The sequence below is a fragment of the Convolutriloba macropyga genome, chromosome 8, assembly GCF_964194025.1.
Source record: "Convolutriloba macropyga chromosome 8, txConMacr16.3, whole genome shotgun sequence".
NCBI lineage: Eukaryota > Metazoa > Xenacoelomorpha > Acoela > Convolutidae > Convolutriloba > Convolutriloba macropyga.
In genome coordinates, this window is record NC_134475.1 from 63118173 (window position 1) to 63141021 (window position 22849).

The window sequence follows — 22849 nt, forward strand, 5'->3', positions numbered from 1 at the left end:
ATGTGCTTTTAACGAATTCCTCTTTTTTTATTAATGCAACCCTCTGTTATAGGCAAAAATAAGTGGATTAATATTAAGAGACATTTTAAAAATTACTTACACTAAATTTTGGCAACACGATTTGATCATAATTGTTCAATAAGAATGCCAAGTTTGTGGCTGCTGAAAAGACCGAATACAACTTGTACTAAAAAATACTCCAATAATCGTTGTGATAGTTTGGGATTGCTGCTGATACTTAGAAACGAGATGTATTTGTTCAATTGGTTTCATTTTGATCTTGGTTGTTTTTTTTCGAAACAAGTAAATTGGTATATAACCAAACGATTAAAGATACTTAAAACAAATATATTCCGTTACAAACTATCCAGCCGTTCATAAACATTATTTTAAGTATGAAATCAAATAAAAGAAACAATTAAATTAAAAATCAAATCTTACATTTGATTTCATACTGAAAAAATGTTAATGAATGCTTGGATTTTTTGTTGATAATATTTTTGTTACAAGTATCTTCGAATTTTTGGCTATATATTTTTTTTAATCTTCAAAAATGTAAATTTAAAGTTATAACTACAACAAGAACGTTTGGTTAAATATTTACATTTTCAAAATCGCCTCGTAAATATATGAATAGTTTGGTCTTTATACTTCAGTAGAAAAATTTCCTAAAGCCTCTTACTTGTCTATCTATTGGAACACGTTCATGCAGTTTGACCATTTCGCTGCTTAGTTTTTCCTTAAATTTGTTTTTAGTTTTCTCTTTTCGGATTTCAATTGGCAAATTATTCCATTTCCTAGAAAAATTTCTGATCAGTGACCTGTCACTCCATTTGGATTGGCACTTATTCTTTGGAAAAAACTGGACAGTTCTGCAGTTTTTGGTCAATTCGTACTTTTCAAGAATCCTGAAAGAGGAGTTTTTGGTTTCTCGACTACTCTGTTTATATTGTGAGAGGAGGTCAAAAAATTTAAGAAGACAAACTTTTTTAATGAAAAGCTCTGCTGGTAAAATTTTGTCTTTCAGTAATAGATCTCTTGCACTGTCAAACTTTTTGCGCAGGTGGCAAACCTTTATTCCCCAATTTATTTGTTTATTAACTCTTTGAAGTGACATAACCGACAACGATTGAAAAAAAATTGCACTGAAATTGAGATGGGTCAAAACAAGTGATTTAAAAAGAACGATTCTTGCTTTTAGTGGTAGAAAATGTCTTACTAAGTAAATTGACCTAATAGCATTTGCCATTTTTGTTAATGTTTTGTTCAGCTGAATGTCAAACTTTAGATTGTTATCAATCATTATACCTAGATAACGACAACTTGTTTTTGGCTCTATGAAAATTCCATTATAATGAAATTGTTCAATTTTTGATTCACCATTTTTTGAAAAAACCACAATTTCTGTTTTATCTCTGTTTAAAGTTAGCATATTTTGATATTTTGCCTCATATAACTGTCAGTACTTTCAAATACACTGTTAATTTCGCATAAGAGATTTTCATCGGATTTGGAATGACAAATATTGCATGTGTCATCTGCAAACTGTAAAACGTCCTCTCTTTTTTTCATTTTTTCTGGGAAGTCGTTGATATATATTAAAAAAATTAAAGGTCCGAGAACTGTTCCTTGAGGTACTCCGTGATTTATTGTCACCCAGTTCGAATATTCTATGCCGTTCTTTACGCATTGTTTTCTGTTAGACAAAAACGATTCTAGCATTGCAATTGATTCCGTACTAAATCCATATTTAGTAATTTTTTCGAGAAAAATTTTGTGAGATATTGAGTTAAAAGCTTTGGCTAAATCCAAGAATATACTAACAACGGTTTCGTTTTCTTCTAACAAACTATTCACTGATTCTGTCAACGATATTACTGTGTCATTCGAAGATTTTCTTTTCAGAAACCCAAACTGATTTTTATTGATTATTTCATACTTTTCAACATGTTCTAACATTTGTTGGAGCAAAAGTCTTTCGAAAATCTTCGCAAGAGTCGGTGTAACTGAAATTGGTCTGTAGTTTCCTGCTTCCAGTGGATCCCCTTTTTTGTAAATTGGAGTTACATATGCTTTTTTAAGTATGTCAGGAAAAATGTTTTTTGAAATACATTCGTTTATTGCAAACTGTAGATGTGTTCCAATAGACATTTTGCTACACTTGAAGGACCATGTAGTGAGTAATCCAAGACCCGCTGCTTTGTTTTGTGGTAATTGATCAATTACAGTAAACAGTTCTTTTCTCGTTATATGTCTGAAGGAAAACTCAGTTTTGTCAAAAGCAAAGTCCGGTAGCTCAATCTTTTCTGTCTCGCTTTCGTATAAACCTAATTTAGAAAAACAATTATTAATTGTGTCAGCGATTTCTTTTTTGTCTTTTAAGATATCTTGGTTGAACCGAATTCTAGAAATTTCGCCGTTTTTATCCTCGTGTTTTATTTTTGTTTTAATGATTTTCCACTGTTGTTTTGAATCGGGAAGACTTTCGAACAATTTCTGTGAATAATTGTGGCTCGCTCTTCTAAGTAGTCTGTTTGTATGGTTTCTTATTCTTTTGTATGAGTTATATGTGTCAACGTCTGCTGTTATCTTCCAAATATTGAAAAGCCTGTGCTTTTCGTTGATCAGATTCAGAATTTTTCTGGATAACCATTTCTTTTTTGTTGATTTTGATGATGGCTCTCCTATTTTGATGGGAGCTATACTATTCAGAATATTTTCAAACATAATTGAAAATTTTTCAAAAGTTGAGTTTGCATTGTTTTGTTGATACATGAAACTCCAATCCGCGGATGCAATTTTTTTGTTAAGATTAGCTCTAGTAAATTTGCTAGTATACCGGTAAAAAAATTGCGTTTTGTTGTTTTCATAATCAATGTCCAGTGACGAAAAGAAAACTTGTGTAAAGTGATCACTTCCAAATAATTGCTCGATAACAGTTGTATCAAAAATTTGATGTTTCGTTGTTAAACAGTGATCAATTAATGTTTCCTGATTTCCATTTGTCCAGGTTTCGAAAAAATTGTGTCTTTCATCTAGACGACTTTATATATGAATTTTTTAAATATCAAACTGCCCTCTAATTTTTCTGTAAATTGATGGTCACTTTTCACGTTTAGATACATATTCAAATGTCGGGAAAGTTGAGTGCAAATACGATTTATAGACAAATAATTCAGATTCGTTCTTCGTCTGGAGAATTTTTGGTATTTATTCTCGAATTCATGACAAATTTCCATAGTTAGAATATATCTCTCTAGCGATCAAGGTTAGAAATTTTAGCGCGTTGCTTATTTAGAAAGTGGGAGTGTCTCTTATATTGCTTGCTTGTTTGTTTACAAATTTGCGACAAAACAACCTTTTCTAAATCTGGTAAAACATTCATAAACTAACTCTGTTTCAAAACTGAGTTTATACCACTACACTACCTGTTCTGTCAATGATCTGCGCTCGACCAAAGTTTAATTGATCTTGATCGGTCAACTTCATCTTTGGTTCGCAAATTTGATTGTTTGATAAACAATTTAAACTATTCCGGCATGAATTACAACATGAAAATAAGTACAAATTTATGTTTTTGCTTATCAAAATAGCAAACTTTGAAACTTTGTGCATTTGTCTCAGTTGGTTAGTAGCCCCCAAAAGTTTATCACTAAGAATTTGATCACACTAAAATGAAAGTTGTTCACTTCGCTATTTGTTCAACTTTACTATAAATGATTTGTTCACGCTTTCAGTTCGTCAATCGATTGATAAGAGTCGGCCAGTGAGTTTGGGGGTGGCGAGTCAACCGATTCGGTACTGTTTCGTTCACGTTTCTGCAGCACTGGTTGTGGAGAGGAAATTAGTTTGACCCTGGGTTTGTTTGACCTTAGCTGTAAGGTGACTTCTGAGGTTATGAAACTGTCGTCTCGTGTTTCAACGTGATGTCTGCTGCTGGTTTTATTGGTGTTGTTTTGCACTAAAGGAGAAGTTCGGGATTCGTTGCAGCTTACGCGAGCGGCTGTGCCGAGATCTTCCTGGGAGCTGTTAGAAGCTAAAATGAAAAAAAAAACGATTATAACTTCGACTCAACGCAATACAAATAATTATCACAAGTTTATACAATTACAAATCAGATAATTAAATGTTTTCTATTCATTGAAAACGTTTGGCGTTAAATCCTTTTAAGATAAAAATTGAGATAAAAAAGATTTGAGAATTGAGAAAAAGTTTATAGCAGAGGGCATTATGAGCAAAACTAACGAGCATCTGTTCATGCGAATGAAGCAACAACTTTGGTTACGAAAGAATTTTGATGCTATTTATTAGTACTAGAGAGCTCTGCCTTGTGCATTATTTATTCCGTCAATTTTAATTTTTAATTTTGTTGTCTTCAAAAAACACAATACTGATTAATTGAATTAATAAACTTGGATAAAAAATTCAGTGATTCTGGACTATCGTTTAGATTTGAAATCATTTTCAACCAATTTTCCTCGATGCTCTTTTTCAACAACTAGAAAACTGATTTTAATTTTTGTGATATTTTCGTCTCCGGTTTTTTGATATCCAATTTATCTCAGCCATTATTGCTTAAACTTTGTTTTTTATTTTCGTCTTTCCCCTTTTAGTCCTTTTTGCTATTTGAAGTATATAGAAAGTTTCAGCTCATTCAATTCCAAAAACGCTAACAGCGGAGTTTGAATACGAAATACAACGACTTTTATCTCTGTCAATGATCACTTAATTCAAAGGTCTTCCAATCAATATTAAATATGAATTATCTGAAAAAATTTTTTATATGACATCTATTCAGCTGGTAATAGTTGGTTTGATAGGTAGCTTATAACAATGAGTGCTTTTTTGAAACATAGAGTGTTTGAGAGACAGCTAGAAAGCAAAAAATCGCAAACAGAATAACGGAAATGTCGACAAAAATTCTAGGATTCCAATTTAAATTTTTTTTCGTTCTTGATAAGTAACTATTTTACTGTTTTCTAACGCTATTACGTCACTATTTCACAAAAAACATAAAAGAGCTTTTAAAATATTTAATTAGGGCTCCTTTTTTTAAAAAAAAATTGAAAGTTGTTGATGATAGTGATGCAAATCATGAAGAGTGTAGGGGTATCTTGTCATGGTTCACTAATTTCCTTGTAATAGTATGCATTTTTGGAACGGTTTTGTGAACAACGAAGCGCTAAAGTCTGCTTGCTGCCTCTCTGTATGACATCCGTTAATTAGAATGAAGAATGAAACGAATAAAAAATATCAGACAAAACTACTATCCTTGAGCTTTTCAACTTAAGGTAGCCTTTAATACGTTTCTGCAGAAGAATTGCTTTCTAATTACAATAACAGTTTTTTTGAATCGGTTATGAAGTGCTTGAGAAACCAAATTGGCTCGCTTGAGTTTTTGTTAGTAAAACAGGTTTTTTGTGAAGGAAAAAATTATTTACGAATTTATGAAATTGGCTAATTGTTTTCTCTTGCAGTTTTTTAATTATAGGTTTTCTCGACGAAAACAGAATTAGCTGCTTCAAAACCTAGAAATGAGGCAATTTTTTAAGATATCCAATTTGATTAAGAATGGCAATCTTTTAGAAATTTGGCTGGAAGAAAAATGTATTTCGTAAATTTAAGCAGATAAAAATTTTACCAGAAGACACTTTAAATTTCAGGATCTTTCTGAATAAACACCGGTGGCTCGTTGTAGACTAAATCAGGGCTGAATCAGTCTAAACACATTCTGTTTTTTAGGATGGCCAGTACTCTGTTCATGTCCCAATTTACACGGGCCACTTTTAATTTTTTTAGTGAAACTTACTGCACGAAAAATAATATGCTCAGCTTAACTCCCGCCAGCAAGGTTTAATTTATATGCGTTTCGAACTTCCGCGTGGATACTTGTAACATTTAATTTGCGTAGCAAGTCGTAACCACTAAGCTAAATGTGCTTTGTGGTAATTGCCTACAAACTATCTTATATATAAATAGTGTGTATTCTACTACAGTAATTACTAGTTATAAGCTACAAAAGTCAGACTTAATTTTGGGCTATGGGTAATTTTCAGACGATACAGGATAAGTTTAGCCTGGGCTAACTCCATGACCTCAATATAATCCTAATGAAGAAGAACTGAACATAAAGAAATTTAAAATGTTCCGGAGATGCAATGTTTCAGAACTGAATTAAACTTAAACACTTGAAATGTGCTGGTTCAGCGCTGAAATGCTCTGCGACTCAACTCCGGACCGAATCTTTAGGTAAAAAACTTTACATAATCCTTCAGAAAACTGGTATTCATCAAGATTTCGAACAGAGGTTTTATTTTTCCACTTTTTTTTCATTTTGCAAAAAAAGGAATAATTGTAAGTTAGAGGGCTTAAACTAATACCTAACGAAACTCCATTTTTTGCGCTATTTAAAGCTTTAAAAGACCTTTTGCTTTGAGTTAAATTCAAATTATTGGATCATCTTGCAAAGATCTTTCAAATTTTGAATCATCTCTGCAATAATTTAGCAATATTTGAATCAAATTATTACTAGAGCTTCCAGTTAAAGCATAAAAAGCAGCTGTTTGTTGATGCAAATTTAAATGACAATACTTTGCACGATAAACATCTGGTCTCGACAAGGAAAAGTTCAAGTTGAAATTGGGAAATAAACCTTACCGTCGCTGGTTGAACTTCTACTGTGTCTCATTTTGGACATCCTCTCTCTGTTCCTCTCGGCCATTTGTCTCATTTTCAGTCTCTTCGCCCTCTGGGCCTCATTCGTGGCCACACTTGCCCAAATTGCCGACTGGCTGGTTGCAAACAACGACAAATTCACCATTGTCACTTTGAAATCTGATAACTTTGCAATTTATGTAATAACCTGCTCTGGTTATGTATATTATAACTTGTATAACTAGCGGCTGAAGTTCGTCTATTTAAATAAAGAAATGAAATTATTGCAGAACTTTTCTGGTTATGAATTAATAACTCCAGCTATGATTTGTCTTGATATAAATTGTAAAGTGATAGCAGAAGTTATGAAAGTCTATACGGTTACTTAGGGTTATATTTTCCGCCCAGTTAAGATAGTATCGGAAACGATAGTTATATTTCGGGTTAACAAACTTAGTTATGAAGCTTGATTAGTTATAATCTTCTAGCAATAACTTATAATTTGTCTAGTAATAAATGGCTATAATAAACAAAGAATTTTGAACTTTGACAAATTTCGAAATTGTAGAAAACTATTTAACAAATGATAAATTGTTTTGATTGTATCGGCTGGTTTATAGATAGCAATATTTGGCAACTGACAAACTCGAAAGTATCAAAACTTGAATTGTTGATATAAAGAATTCTTGACTCATCTTTTATTGATCAATTACATAGCGGAAAAACCTTGGCCAGTGATTGCAATTTTGTTTTTCCCACCCCTAAAAGTGGAATATTACGTAATATATATTTAGATAGATATTATTGACCAATTAATTAGCTTGAGCATGTGATTATGATTGCGTCAAACAAAAGGATCAATTGATCTTATGATCATTGGCGTGTCAAGTTGTGAATTCGAAACGTCAACAATCTTTGATGACCCAAAATTCAAACAGGTTTCGCCCTAATTTTGAGGTTAATTGATTTGACCTTGCATACTCTACGGAATTTACCTTGCAGAAATATTGGGCAGGAATTTCTTCGCTAAATTTGTATATCGCTGGAACAACCAACGCCAAATTTTGACCAAATGTCATTCAGCTGGAGAAATCGGGCCCGCCAACTTGTCAAATTTAATCAGCCACAGATCGCAATGCGGACTTTGTTGGTCGAGAGTGAAATAAATTTCACCAGAGCAATTTATCAACGTCCAGATTGTTGAAGAAATTTTAATCCGAAGTTGACATTTTGACCTTAAAGTTGCGCTAAGTGACCGCAGGAGTATTGTACTTAATTTGCAAACTTTTTGCGATCAGGTTGAGAACATAAAGAGAACGTAAATTTTTCATTGTCAAAAATAAAGCCATGGCCATACCCATCCAGACAAAATTCATCAATGATCAGTGCCGTCCCGAATGTAGCAAGCGATGATCACACCCTTCCGTATAATAATCAGCCATGATCACGTGATCAGACCCAGCCGGACAATAAACAGCCATTATGACACCCATCAACACAAAAATTAGCAAAGGTCTCACACTTTTACACAATGATCAGCCATGATCTAACACTTTTACACAAAAATAGGCCAATGTCAGACCCATCCAGGCAACAATCAGAAATGATCAGACCAATCAAGACAAGAACCAGCCAAGATTAGTCCCTTTCAGACATTATTCAGCAATTATCAGATCAATCCAGACCAAAACCCAGCCATAATCAGGACCAGTCAAGCTATAATTAGCCAAGATCAGACCCATTCAGAAAATAATCAGCCAACATCATAAACATCCAGACAAATTTCAAACCCATTCACACAAAAATTGGCCATTATAACAACCATCCACATATTAATCAGCCATATTCACATCCATCAAGACAACAACCAGCTTTTATCAAATCCAGATAATATTCAGTTATGGTCAGATCCATCCAGATAACAATAAGCTCTGATATTAATGATAAAGAGAATAATCAGCCATAAACAGACCCATCCACAAAATAATCAGCCATAAACAGACCCATCCACAAAACAATCAGCCATGATCTGACCAATTCAGACAATATTCAGCTGTGATCTGACCCATGCAGACAATATTCAGCTGTGATCACAAGATCAGAAATCACCGATCCAAAAAGCTGCTACGATCAGACCCATCAACTCAATATTAAGCCATAAACACACCCAACCACACAATCAGCCATGATCTCACACTTCTACACAATAATCGACCATGTTCTGACACTTCTACTCAATAAAGAGCTATGATTAGACCCTTCCACGCAATAATGAGGCATGATCACACCATCCATCCAATAATTATTCAAGATCTGACCGCTGCAGACAATAATTAGCCATGATCACAAGATCCATGAGCCCCGACAAGACAAAAATCTGTTAAGATCAGACCCATCCACACAATAATGAGCCATGATCTGACCCATTCAGACAATATTCAGCTGTGATCTGACCCATGCAGACAATATTCAGCTGTGATCACAAGATCAGAAATCACCAATCCAAATAGCTGCTACGATCAGACCCATCAACTCAATATTAAGCCATAAACACACCCAACCACACAATCAGCCATGATCTCACACTTCTACACAATAATCGACCATGTTCTGACACTTCTACTCAATAAAGAGCTATGATTAGACCCTTCCACGCAATAATGAGGCATGATCACACCAGCCATCTAATAATTATTCAAGATCTGACCGCTGCAGACAATAATTAGCCATGATCACAAGATCCATGAGCCCCGACGAGACAAAAATCTGTTAAGATCAGACCCATCCACACAATAATGAGCCATGATCTGACCCATTCAGACAATATTCAGCTGTTATCTGACCCATGCAGACAATATTCAGCTGTGATCACAAGATCAGAAATCACCGATCCAAAAAGCTGCTACGATCAGACCCATCAATTCAATATTAAGCCATAAACACACCCAACCACAAAATCAGCCATGATCTCACACTTCTACACAATAATCGACCATGTTCTGACACTTCTACTCAATAAAGAGCTATGATTAGACCCTTCCACGCAATAATGAGGCATGATCACACCATCCATCCAATAATTATTCAAGATCTGACCGCTGCAGACAATAATTAGCCATGATCACAAGATCCATGAGCCCCGACGAGACAAAAATCTGTTAAGATCAGACCCATCCACACAATAATGAGCCATGATCTGACCCATTCAGACAATATTCAGCTGTTATCTGACCCATGCAGACAATATTCAGCTGTGATCACAAGATCAGAAATCACCGATCCAAAAAGCTGCTACGATCAGACCCATCAATTCAATATTAAGCCATAAACACACCCAACCACAAAATCAGCCATGATTCAACACAATAATCGACCATGTTTTGACACTTCTACTCAATAAAGAGCTATGATTAGACCCTTCCACGCAATAATGAGGTATGATCACACCATCCATCAAATAATTATCCAAGATCTGACCGCTGCAAAAAATAATTAGCCATGATCACAAGATCCATGAGTCCCGACCAGACAGAAATCTGTTAAGATCAGACCCATCCACACAATAATGAGCCATGATCTGACCCACTCAGACAATATTCAGCTGTGATCTGAGCCATGCAGACAATATTCAGCTGTGATCACAAAATCAAAAATCACCGATCCAAAAAGCTGCTACGATCAGACCCATCAACTCAATATTAAGCCATAAACACACCCAACCACACAATCAGCCATGATCTCACACTTCTACACAATAATCGACCATGTTCTGACACTTCTACTCAATAAAGAGCTATGATTAGACCCTTCCACGCAATAATGAGGCATGATCACACCATCCATCCAATAATTATCCAAGATCTGACCGCTTCAGACTATAATTAGCCATGATCACAAGATCCATGAGCCCCGACCAGACAGAAATCTGTTAAGATCAGACCCATCCACACAATAATGAGCCATGATCTGACGCACTCAGACAATATTCAGCTGTGATCTGACCCATGCAGACAATATTCAGCTGTGATCACAAGATCAGAAATAACCGATCCGAATAGCTGCTACGATCAGACCCATCAACTCAATTTTAAGCCATAAACACACCCAACCACACAATCAGCCATGATCTCACACTTCAACACAATAATCCACCATGTTCTGACACTTCTACTCAATAAAGAGCTATGATTAGACCCTTCCACGCAATAATGAGGCATGATCACACCATCCATCCAATAATTATCCAAGATATGACCGCTGCACACATAAAATAGCCATGATCACAAGATCCATGAGCCCCGACCAGACAAAAATCTGTTAAGATCAGACCCATCCACACAATAATGAGCCATGATCTGACCCATTCAGACAATATTCAGCTGGGATCTGACCCATGCAGAAAATATTCAGCTGTGATCACAAGATCAGAAATCACCGATCCAAATAGCTGCTACGATCAAAACCATCAACTCAATATTAAGCAATAAACACACCCAACCACACAATCAGCCATGATCTCACACTTCCACACAATAATCGACCATGTTCTGACACTTCTACTCAATATAGAGCTATGATTAGACCCTTCCACGCAATAATGAGGCATGATCACACCATCCATCCAATAATTTTCCAAGATCTGACCGCTGCAGACAATAATTAGCCATGGTCATAAGATCCATGAGCCCCGACCAGACAAAAATCTGTTAAGATCAGACCCATCCACACAATAATGAGCCATGATCTGACCCATTCAGACAATATTCAGCTGTGATCTGACCCATAGAGACAATATTCAGCTGTGATCACAAGATCAGAAATCACCGATCTAAATAGCTGCTACGATCAAATCATCAACTCAAATTAAGCAATAAACACACCCAACCACACAATCAGCCATGATCTCACACTTCTATACAAAAATCGACCATGTTCTGACACTTCTACTCAATAAAGAGCTATGATTAGCCCCTTCCACTCAATAATGAGGCATGATCACACCATCCATCCAATAATTATCCAAGATCTGACCGCTGCAGACAATAATTAGCCATGATCACAAGATCCATGAGCCCCGACCAGACAAAAATCTGTTACGATCAGACCAATCCACACGATAATGAGCCATGATTTGACCCATTCAGACAATATTCAGCTGTGATCTGACCCATGCAGACAATATTCAGCTGTGATCACAATATCAGAAATCACCTATCCAAAAAGCTGCTACGATCAGACCCATCAGCTCAATATTAAGCCATAAACACACCCAACTAGACAATCAGCCATGATCTCACACCTCTACACAATAATTGACCATGTTCTGACACTTCTACTTAATAAAGAGCTATGATTAGACCCTTCCACGCAATAATGAGGCATGATCACACCATCCAACCAATAATTATCCAAGATGTAATTATCCAATAATTTACCATCCACAAAATAATCAGCCATAAACAGACCCATCCACAAAATAATCAGCCATGATCTGACCAATTCAGACAATATTCAGCTGTGATCTGACCCATGCAGACAATATTCAGCTATGATCACAATATCAGAAATCACCGATCCAAAAAGCTGTTACGATCAGACCCATCAACTCAATATTAAGCCATAAACACACCCAACCACACAATCAGCCATGATCTCACACTTCTACACAATAATCGGCCATGTTCTGACACTTCTACTCAATAAAGAGCTATGATTAGACCCTTCCACGCAATAATGAGGCACGATGACACCATCCATCCAATAATTATCCAAGATCTGACCGCTGCAGACAATAATTAGCCATGATCACAAGATCATCCAATAATCATCCATGATTGTACACTTTCACCCAAAAAAGATCTATGATTAGACACTTCCATGCAATAATCAGCTAAAATCAAGCCCATCGAGTCAATAGCCACCTATGATCAGACACATCCACTCAATAATCAGCTATGGTCAGACCTATCGGTCAACATCATCATCCAAATCAACACAACAATTGACCATGATCTGACCTGTTAACATAAGAGTCAGCCATGATCAGACCCCTATCCACACAAAACAATGATAATCGAGGTTCACATGATCAGACCCAACAAGACAATAGTCTGCTATGATCAGACTCATCAACACAAAAAACAGCCATGATCGAAACCTTCAACAAATTAATCAGCCATGACCAGGCACATCGAGACATCTTTTGGCCATGACCATACCCATCCGAACTGTTTCTAAATTAGTCCTTAAATGTTATGTCTACATTTGATCAATTTAGTTTTTCAAACACGTTCTACCCTAGACGAACTGGGACGGTTATCTGCTAAAATCTTGCAAAATTCTTGCGAAAAACAGTTAGCTGCTAGGATATTGTAAGAGTCTTGCAAATAATGGTTATCTGCTAAGACGCAAGATTGCAAGGGTTATCTGGTAAGACACTTACAAGATCTTTACCAGAAAGGAGTTTCATCTTTTTTGGTAAAATGGTTTAAGCACCCAAAAAAGCCTGTGTTTTCCACCCTATTGTAAAACACAACAGAAAAAAGGTATCACCGCGAAGAAATTTGAAACACAAATTGAGCTGCATAAAAAGTATTGCTGTTTGTCAGCATGACCAACATTCAAAATTTTTCTTCTGCTCAATTTAAGAATCCCGCGGCCACATTCTGTTGTCATTAAATAGGCATCGCCTGGCTTCCTATCATTTGTATCAGTTGTCACATTAAAAAAAATAAACACAAAAACAGCAATTTTGCATCAAAAACTCTATTGAGAAGCAAAATACATCAGAATTGCGTAATCAATCCAATAAAACGGATTTATTTATGGTTCAAAATAGAAATCATGATTTAGAGTAGACCAGTGACACAAGTGGGTGAGTTCAAATAAAAAACTATGGACTGACTTTTGCTGTTTTAGTACATATAGGATTACCAGTTGTTTTTCAACGAATCATAAAAAGAATTTTCATTTTGCTACCTACACATCCTGTTAACACAAAATACAACGTTCGTAATAACCTTACAGACAATTTTTCTTAATATACTTATCAAACAAACAGATGTGACTTGATGACAACCATTATGAGAGTATGATAACTTTTATCCTTGTTGATCTTGAAAAAAAGTTGCAATTTTTTTGGATTTTTCTCAAAATCGCCAAAACTGTTTGAAAAAATTGATGCTTTCAATCTGTTCAAGGAAATTTTTACGTTTTAGAAAGCTTTTTATAGCTATGTTGGTGTAGCAAGAGCGTTGGTTTTCTGTCTAGAATATTTCTGGAACAGCAGATGCCTGGCAAGAGCCTTACAAATTTGACGGTTATCTTGTAAGAATCTTTTACGAACAACGGTTATCTGCTAAGAATCTTGCAAGGTTAATGGTTATCTGGTAAGAGTTTTGTAAGAGCCCTTACAAGATGACGGATAATCATACAAGAGTCTTGCAAGAGTCTTGCGAGATCTTAGCAGATAACCGTCCCAATTTGACTAGGGTGTTTTCAAGCTCCTGAGTTTTTTTTATCATTTTTGTTTCATTTTTGATCAGACAGATCTTTTAGACAGATATGTGATTTTCAATCTAGATTGTGTATGTGGAATTACCTCATCAGGATAGGAATGGAACAAAATTTTAGCGAAGTTATTTTAAAAATTGCAATGTCTAAAAACTGACTTTAAAAACTGGAATGATATAAATATAAACATTGAACACGTTTTGAACAAAATTTTCAAAATTAACGCTGTGAACAAAATAACCACAAACTTTAACTGCAATCTGATATCGGCCTGTTTTTATTATTTTCGCTACTCCCTTGTGTAAAACGAGAATCTATGTGGATTTTTCGGATACGAATGATCCACAATCAGACTGTCTCAGACTTAATTAGCTTAGGTTGAGATCATGCCAGATGTCACCTTTGTGTGGTCAAAACGATTGGTGCTCCCAAAGTTTGCTCAAATGCGTCTCGGATCAGACTGCCCCAAACCAAAACAACATTTGATTAGATGATACTCAAATTATTTTACAGAATGTTGAACAACCCGATACCAGACTATTTCCAGATCATTGACTAATGTTCGATTTTTGAAACCAAGTAATTTTCAAATAATGAAAACTATTAGATATCAATTGCAATGTTTAAATAGGATAACTTTTTGTTCATTCATACCTCAATGTGAAGCCATTGAGACCTGTCATTATCCAGAATACGTTGCACGTCTACAAAAACAAGCTACAAACAAGCTACAAGTTACAAAAAACAAGCCATAATCTATTCCGTAAAAAAAATAAGTTATAATCAATTGCGGGTTTTTGGTAAACAATTATTGAGACTTTTGACCTCTGAAACTTGAGATTAGTTAAAAAATATATTAAAAAGAACAAAAACGGAAAAGTCACAAAAAATATTTGTTTTCTTTCGAAAACAATTGATTTCCAGGACGGAAAAAATTTTCCTATCAATTGAAATCGTTAAGTAGGTTTGTTTTTTTTTCAAAAATGCCATTGAGATCCGACTTTTTTCAGAATATATCATCCTTCTACAAAAAGATTGTTAAATTGACCAAAATGCAAAAGTAAATTATTTTTTTTTGTGAAAAACAGGTATCGAATCAGTTAAAACAGTAAGCAATGCACTAAAAGCCTTCCATATTGTCAATTGTGACAATCTTCAACACCAATATTTTGAAGTTCGAACTGTAATTAGTGAAAAGTAGTAAATAGATCAAAAATAACAACAAAGTGTAAATAAAAAAAAACAACCAATTTTGTTAATTTTGATCATTTGAATTTATTTATCTATCAACTGAAATCTGTAAATAATTTTTTTTTCATTATTGGGTAGTCGCCAAGACCTCCTATTATACATAAATCCTCTTACGACAACGAAAAGAAAAAGACAAAGACAAAAATAACTTCCATCAAACGCTGCTAGCAGACGGTGTCGAAGCAGTCAAAGACAAAATCTATTCACTGATGTGTTTAGTTGTGCCTGCTTTAAAAATGCCAATAATGTGATACCCGACCTGTCAAAAAAGACACTAAACAAGAAAAAAAATCAAAGGCTGGAAAATGTCCAAAAATTTGAAAATTTTTTGTAAAGTCTCGTAGTATCAAGTTAATTTTAAAAATATGTGTTTTCAAAAGTCAAAACGACCATAAAGTTTCGATTAAAATACCAGATAGGATTCCTAAAAGCTTTGTAGGAAGCTGATTTGACCGGTCATTAGCATGGTTTGATTTGAATTTTTCTTTTTTGTATTTCACAAGAAACGGGCAACAAGTTCGTCAATTAAAACTCGTAACTAATTACCTTTTTTGGATACCAATAACTTGACAAAAGGTCAACATATCAAAAATAAATGATTTGTTTTGCATAATTTTCAAAATAATTTAGCAACAGACCCTCAAAATTTAATTCAATGAACACTCTCAAAAGATGTACAAGTGAAAAGAGAGTTTTTTGGAGGTAACGTTGATTGTATCATTAGTTTTTAGGCGTGTTAAACGAGCAAATGTAAACAAGAGGGACTAATGAGGCCTAATTCGTGTTAATTTGGTAATTTTATAAAAAAGTCTGAATTTTGAAAAATTTCGCAAAAGTTTGAGCCGGTCAAATAGTTCAAAACACTCTTCGGTTTTTGGAAGTAAAACCAACAACAAAATTGTTAAAAAATTATTCGCACTTTTTAAAAGCAAATGCGGCAAAATATTGCGTAAATGTATGGAAAATGTAAACAGTAACAGCGAAAATCAGCGTTCAATGTTCACAAAACATTAAAACTCTATAAATCTGGGGGAAGAGCAAAATTAAATAAAATCTTTTTTATAAAATTCTGCGATGTACGGGCTTTCTAATTATACCAATCACAACTCTCTACGATGAATATATCGATCAGCCAAAATTGACTGAACAAAAAAACTTGTTGGAGCATATAGTTCCTCCCCACCTAGGTGGGTCGGAACAAGTAAGTGGCAACATTAAAAAATGAAGAAAATAGAGGTTTGAATGTTTCAAAAATGAAACACGTTTCCCAGCTTTTGATTTTCATGTAAGCTGACGTTACAAAAACTATACTAAATTTTTGAAAAGAAAACCCACCAACAACTCTGTCAGTAGATCTTCACTGCGAAGTTTAACCTGCTAAGTTGAGACAATAAACACTTATATTTACTTTATTTTTATTAAGAAATTGCACATTGCAGTTGAGGTGCTTCAATTTTCACAAAAAATTGTGTTCAGTGTCAAGCGCTTTCCGAATTAAAAATTAGGGACAGTGGTTTTTGTTTTAAATTTGTTGTGTCTTTCAACTTTGCATGTTTATCTGAAACGGAAAAACTAATCTTGAAAGACTGTTCAACAAAACAGTTTATACGTAGAGAGAAGAATTTGTTAGTTTCTTGCAACACTTCAAATGGATTGGATAGTTAGTATCAAGAAATGAAATAGGCAATGTTCGAATGTGAATATGCGTACTTAAGAGTTTGTGAAACAAATTTGAAAGCTTGTAAGGTGGACCTTAGTCGCTTTTTGTGAATGTCACAGTAGTCAACACATCTGCATAAATAAGACATCGATAACAAAAAAGTGCCTATATCGTAAAACTAAATAACAGTCAATCATAACTTATTTGTTTTTTATAAAAAAAACGTTTGAGAGCGCCGTTTAGTTATTTCCTTCCTTTTTGCTCTCTCTCTCTCTCTCTCTCTCTCTCTCTCTGTCTCCTCTCTCTCTCTCTCTCTCTCTCTCTCTTTCTCGCTCTCTCTCTCTCTCTCTCTCTCTCTCTCTCTCTCTCTCTCTCTCTCTCTCTCTTACTCTCTTTTCCTCTGGGCCAATCTGTTCCCTCGCTGTTCTCTCTCTACTCATTTGTTTGCCTTAAGACAAAGTCTTTTTTTGGTTTTAGAGTTGCCTTCTGGGCAAATGCGATTTTCTATCGCTCCCTTTTCTGCTCGTTCATTCTTCGTTTGCTGGTTTTTTCTCACTCGCTTTCCTACTCGTTTGTTTTTTTCTCCGGTTTTCTTGTGTTTTTGCGTGAAACCCCCCTCTCTGTGTACCTTTTCTTCTGCATTTAGATTCATAGTTCTTCATTTATATGTTTGTGTTTTTTTTCTTCAGCGCAATAACCCACCTCCAATGTGATCATTGTTCTTAGCCATTTAGAGTTTTCTTTTTGTTGGCTAGGTCTGGTGCTCTCCTTCTGGAGCTCAGTAATGCACCTACTGTAGTTATCAAAGAAGCCAAAAGGCTCACACTCAAGTTAGAACAATTTTTCTGGACGCACATCTTGCAAGGGTCTTGCAAGAGTTCGGTGCTTATCTTGCAAGACCATTGCAATAATCAGACGTTTATCTTTCAAATTTTTTGCAAGAGCGACGCGTGTCTTGTAAAAATTTTTCAAGACTTCGAGGCTTAACTTGCGAGAATCTTGCAAGAGATCGACGCCTATCTTGTAATAGTCTTACAAGATCGACGTTATCTTGCAAATTTCTTGCATATCCGACGGCTATCTTACAAAATCTTACAAGATCTTGCAAGATTGTGCGTAATCCTACAAGTCTATTGCAATATTCTTGAGAGATCTTGCAAGATAGCGTCGGTAATAGACTGAGATGATGAAGTTATGGCCTCAAATCTTTGCTCTACAATGGTGATGCCATGGCAATGAGCGGTAAAGACTTTTTGAAAAGTGTCTTCTTATTTTGCTGACATATGGTCCTTACTAAGTGAAAATCTCTTTTGTTATGTTTGTTTGCACATTTTTTCACTTAAGCAAAGTTCTGGATTAAAACATTCATCAATTCAGTAAATCAAAAATACTTTTTTGGAAGTCATTTTATGTTCCTTATTTTCATCAATTTAAATGAAATTTTTCACATCTGAGATAAACTATGCAAATACATGATTTTATTGCTGGCGTATGAAAACGAATTATTAGCAATCGTAAAACTACCTATCAATCATCACCTAAATAAATATCACCTGACCACTAAAATAAAAAAGATGTATTTATTTTTTGTGGACGTTATTTTAATTATTTGTCTCACCATGAAGAGGAGTTGTGAAAAACTAAATTATTTCAATGACTAACAACAAGCAGACAGTGCCGCTTCAATGGGCAAGCAACTGGTCTTCAAAAAGAAAATTGGTCGCATTTGAGTACATAAGGGGAAAACAATAATACAGTATGTGGTAAATTAATCTCAACAGCAACTAATTGATCGATTATTTATAGAATAGAGATAAAAAAGAGTTTACTCTCTCTCAGCTCTAAAATTTGCAATTTTTATGCGCAAGAACTTCACTATCACAAATTGTTGTCAACTAATTAGGGAAATTTCTCACGAAAAAATGAAGCTATTTAGGCGTTTGCGTTTTACCCGCATTTTTACATCAAGTGTCAGAATAATAAAAACATCTATCAAAAACTTTTTGATGAATAAATTACAAAAAGATTTCCTTTTGACTTTGATATAAAATTCATTGATTATGTTTACCGAGTGAACTGAAACTTGGTACATCTTGATAAGAAAATTAAATCTTTTTAAATCTGGCCCGCATTTTGACAATGTACTTCCCATGAAAGTATCAAGATTTCTAGGAACTTGTAAGATCCTTTACAAGGCTGTCAAAAAAGATCTTGGCAAGATAACCAAGAATGATTAAAAATGACATGACCAGATAAACCAAGTTGTAAAAACTGAAAAGTACCTTCAAACAAGATTTTGCACCAATTCATTTGATTAGGCAAGAGTTATCAAGATTCCTCAAGGATTATCAAGGTTTATCAGGAATTGACAAAAAATTCAGCTCCCGTTAGTTTATTAACCAATAATTGAGCCTATTTTGTCCAGTATAATGGAATTTTTAAGTGGCTGCCTGCTCGGCATGTACATAGTACACACCTTATAAAGGATATTTATGAGTTTTTTTTATACCGAAAAGCGTCTTTGATCCACTTTATCCTCACTTGTTTGTGCTAAAGTTTGTGCCGAAGTTAATACTAAAAATGAGTTGAAGTTAAACAAAAACCGTTGTCTGTGGGTTTGAAATACATTTTTGTTGAATTACGGGCAACAGAAACGGTTTCAAGATCATAAGCGCAAAATTGAATGTTAAATTGCGCAAAATCCTCAAGAGAGCATTTTAAAAATATAATTTAATTCATGTATTGAGTTCTCAGAAACCTTTGATTTCTTTTCTGAAGACGACATACGTCGCGCAGCGATGAGAAAAGACAATGAGTGTTATCAAGATTTTTCAAGAATCTGTCAAGAGCTGTCAAGAATTTTTCGTGGTCTATCTTGATAAGATCTTACCAAGGTTGTTTCAAGATTTACCATGAAATGTTGGTGTTTCCAAATCTTGGCAAGATGGTTCAAGTTTTACAAGAAATGTTAAGGTCATGCATATCTTTTCAAGTTGTACCAATTTTCAGTTCACTGGACAGAGTGTGGGCAAACAGGAGAAATGATACACTTTTCCAAAAGAGAATTTGAATGACAACATTCAATTGAATCTTGTCAATCTAAGATAATGTGTGGCTTGATATGATCTTGGAGTTTATGGGTGGCCGTTTACAACCAAAACGATTGTTAGAAGTGGTCTATTCTTTCACTTTCGTTGTCCTGTTTGTTTTTTACACATTTGTGGCCCCATTGGAGACCTCTTTTATTATTCCTGTCCTAATTGTTGTGATAAACTTATTATACAGATGAATGTCTACCCAACGAATGGTTATGGAAGTGATCAATCTCAACAACAACAAAATCAATCGTAATCCTGCAAGGCTGGTACTCCTTCTCTTCCTACTCTCCGATATCAGGGACAAACACCTATGCAGAAGAGAAGTGAAAAAAAGGCATGCGCGGAACTCAGTCCAATCATTGAGGGGGGAGTAGTGGACTCAGGTGCCATGGATACTAATATTCAGCAAATTATTCAAGATTCTCTCAAAAATGCCATCCCGGGAATCATGCGTGAGATTCAAAAACAACTCGAAGTTTCGATAACAGATATTGTTAAGAAATCAATTCTTTCAATTCAAAAGGAAAACTAAGAAAATCTGGATTACTTGGAATATATTTTTTCTCTTTAGGCAATGTTCGAAGCTGAGAAACTTGAGCAATACAACAGGCGTGACAATCTGAAAAATTATACCGTCGACGAGATAGAAAGATGAAGAAACATACAAACAAACGATGGATGCTGTGGTCAATATCCCTCATGAATTTGGTACAGAAGTAGACATCAAGGTATCTCGATAGACCATCGGCATTCGAGAAGACGAAGAGCAATCATAGTCAAGTTTGCTAGAAGAGCGTCGAAGATAAAACTGCTGCAGAAGAAAAAGAAACTGGCTGAGAAAAAAGAATCAGAAATTATCAGCATCATGGAGGATACCAGTGGCCCACGATTGACATTCATGAACATAATTTAACAAGATTGTAGGATAAAGTCTGTGTGGATTTGTGAGGGAACATTCAATTTTGTGTGGAATTTGGACAACAAATTATACAAAATTGATGGGCTGTACGAAAGAGGATGTTTCCTAAGTTACAACTTTGCTGACGTCAAGCAATGTTTCCGTGGAGTTTTTAAGAACAATACCAACTCAAACGCGTTGTAAATATGTGTCCTCTCATCAATAGATGTTGTACCGTTATCTAAACGTAACTTAACCCTTAAGTTGATGTAACTCCTAACGCGAACGAAGTAAGTATCTTGCATTTAAACAGAAGGTCAATTAGAAATTATATACAAGATCTGGAGGCTCTTGTTTATGGACTTGATTTGTTACCAGATATTATATGCTTAATAAAAATGTATTTAGAAAATAATGATGTAGCACACACTTTTGCTGTGCTGGGCTATAATGAAGTCCAGGTTAACCATAGAAACAGATATGGTGGTGGAGTGATGATTCAAGTCAACAGTAGAGCCATATTAATCAAAACTTTTGAAACACCTTTCGAAGAAGCAGTTTGCGCTCGAAGAAAATTTTCGTATATTTCTTTCACAGTTCTCGTCATCTATAATAGACCGAGATCAAATAAGGTTGACCTTATTGATACTCTTGATCAGGATAGTACTTCTGCCACTGTACCATTTGTATTTTGCGGTGATTTCAACATCGATTCACAAGTCCGAAATTAAATCATTAGAAAGTACTCGGATGTTATAGTTTCAAACGGTTTCGATTTGTTTAATGAATTTGATCAAGCGACTAGTGTAACAGATCTTTCGGCTAATTTTATCGATCATTTTATTTATCAAAATACTCCTCAATTTCCGAAAATAGTTTTTTCCCACCAAAATTTTGCTGATCCTTATCCCATAATGTGTGTATAACCTATTAGCATGGATGATGACAAATTAATATCTTAGAAGTATCGAGATATGAAATTTATTCACGATCCGATTAAGGTTCAAGCTTTTTTCTACTCTCTTGAGGCTGGAATGTGTCAAAGGGAAAATGAACGGCTTCTGTATGATGGTTCCAACGAAGCGTCTTCTATTTCCAATACCGAGTAAATTAGCAATGTGGTACAATTTGTACCGATAAAAACGTTTCGGAAACAAGCAAAGTTAAAACACAATTGGTTTAGCAATTTGCTGAAAAATGTGAAGATGAAAAAAACCAAGCACATAGAAGATGGAAGCAAATTGGAAACAGTGCCAGCTTAATAAGTTTGAACTTGCCTAAAAAAAGGCAAAAAAAACTTGCCTACAAAAAGCCGTTTGTACTTGCCTACAAAAAGGCGTTTTTTTGCTGATAAATTCCCGTCTTGTATTGGTGACGCTAAGCAAACTTATAACCTACTCAAAGAAATTAGTGGCGAAATGTGCAATCTCCTAAGGTACCAATACTTTGGTCATGTTATGAAGCGACTGCTACACCCTCCAATGAGGATGTTGCTGAGAAGTTTTACCCATTTTTTTTTAATTCACCCAATGAAGTCCGCAGCACTCTACCTGAGGTTGAGTGCCCAGACTTTGCTATTAACAATAAATCTATGTATCTCTATAAGGTTGCAGATACTGAAATATATGAGATAATCAACAACCTAGAAAATGAAACGTCATCACATATTGGTGGTATAAATAAAATATTGGTTAAACTCTCAGCAACAGTGGTAGGTCGCTTCCTCAAACATTTGATAAACATTTTCTCCGCTGCAGGCATCTTTCCTGAAATACT

The 22849-nt window shown here is 34.9% G+C and overlaps 2 protein-coding genes across 2 annotated transcripts in view; one reads left to right on the plus strand and one right to left on the minus strand.

Moving 5' to 3' along the window:
* LOC142344913 (26S proteasome non-ATPase regulatory subunit 1-like) overlaps positions 1-22849 on the plus strand; it is a 628982-nt gene that overhangs the window by 525863 nt on the left and 80270 nt on the right. The window lies entirely within an intron of this gene.
* On the minus strand, positions 3524-7340 carry LOC142344256 (uncharacterized). The gene is made up of 2 exons (XM_075395821.1): positions 6658-7340; positions 3524-4036 (listed from the first exon to the last, which is right to left on the minus strand). Exons 1-2 carry the CDS (start codon positions 6818-6820, stop codon positions 3726-3728), a joined length of 474 nt encoding a protein of 157 aa, XP_075251936.1. The 5' UTR covers positions 6821-7340; the 3' UTR covers positions 3524-3725.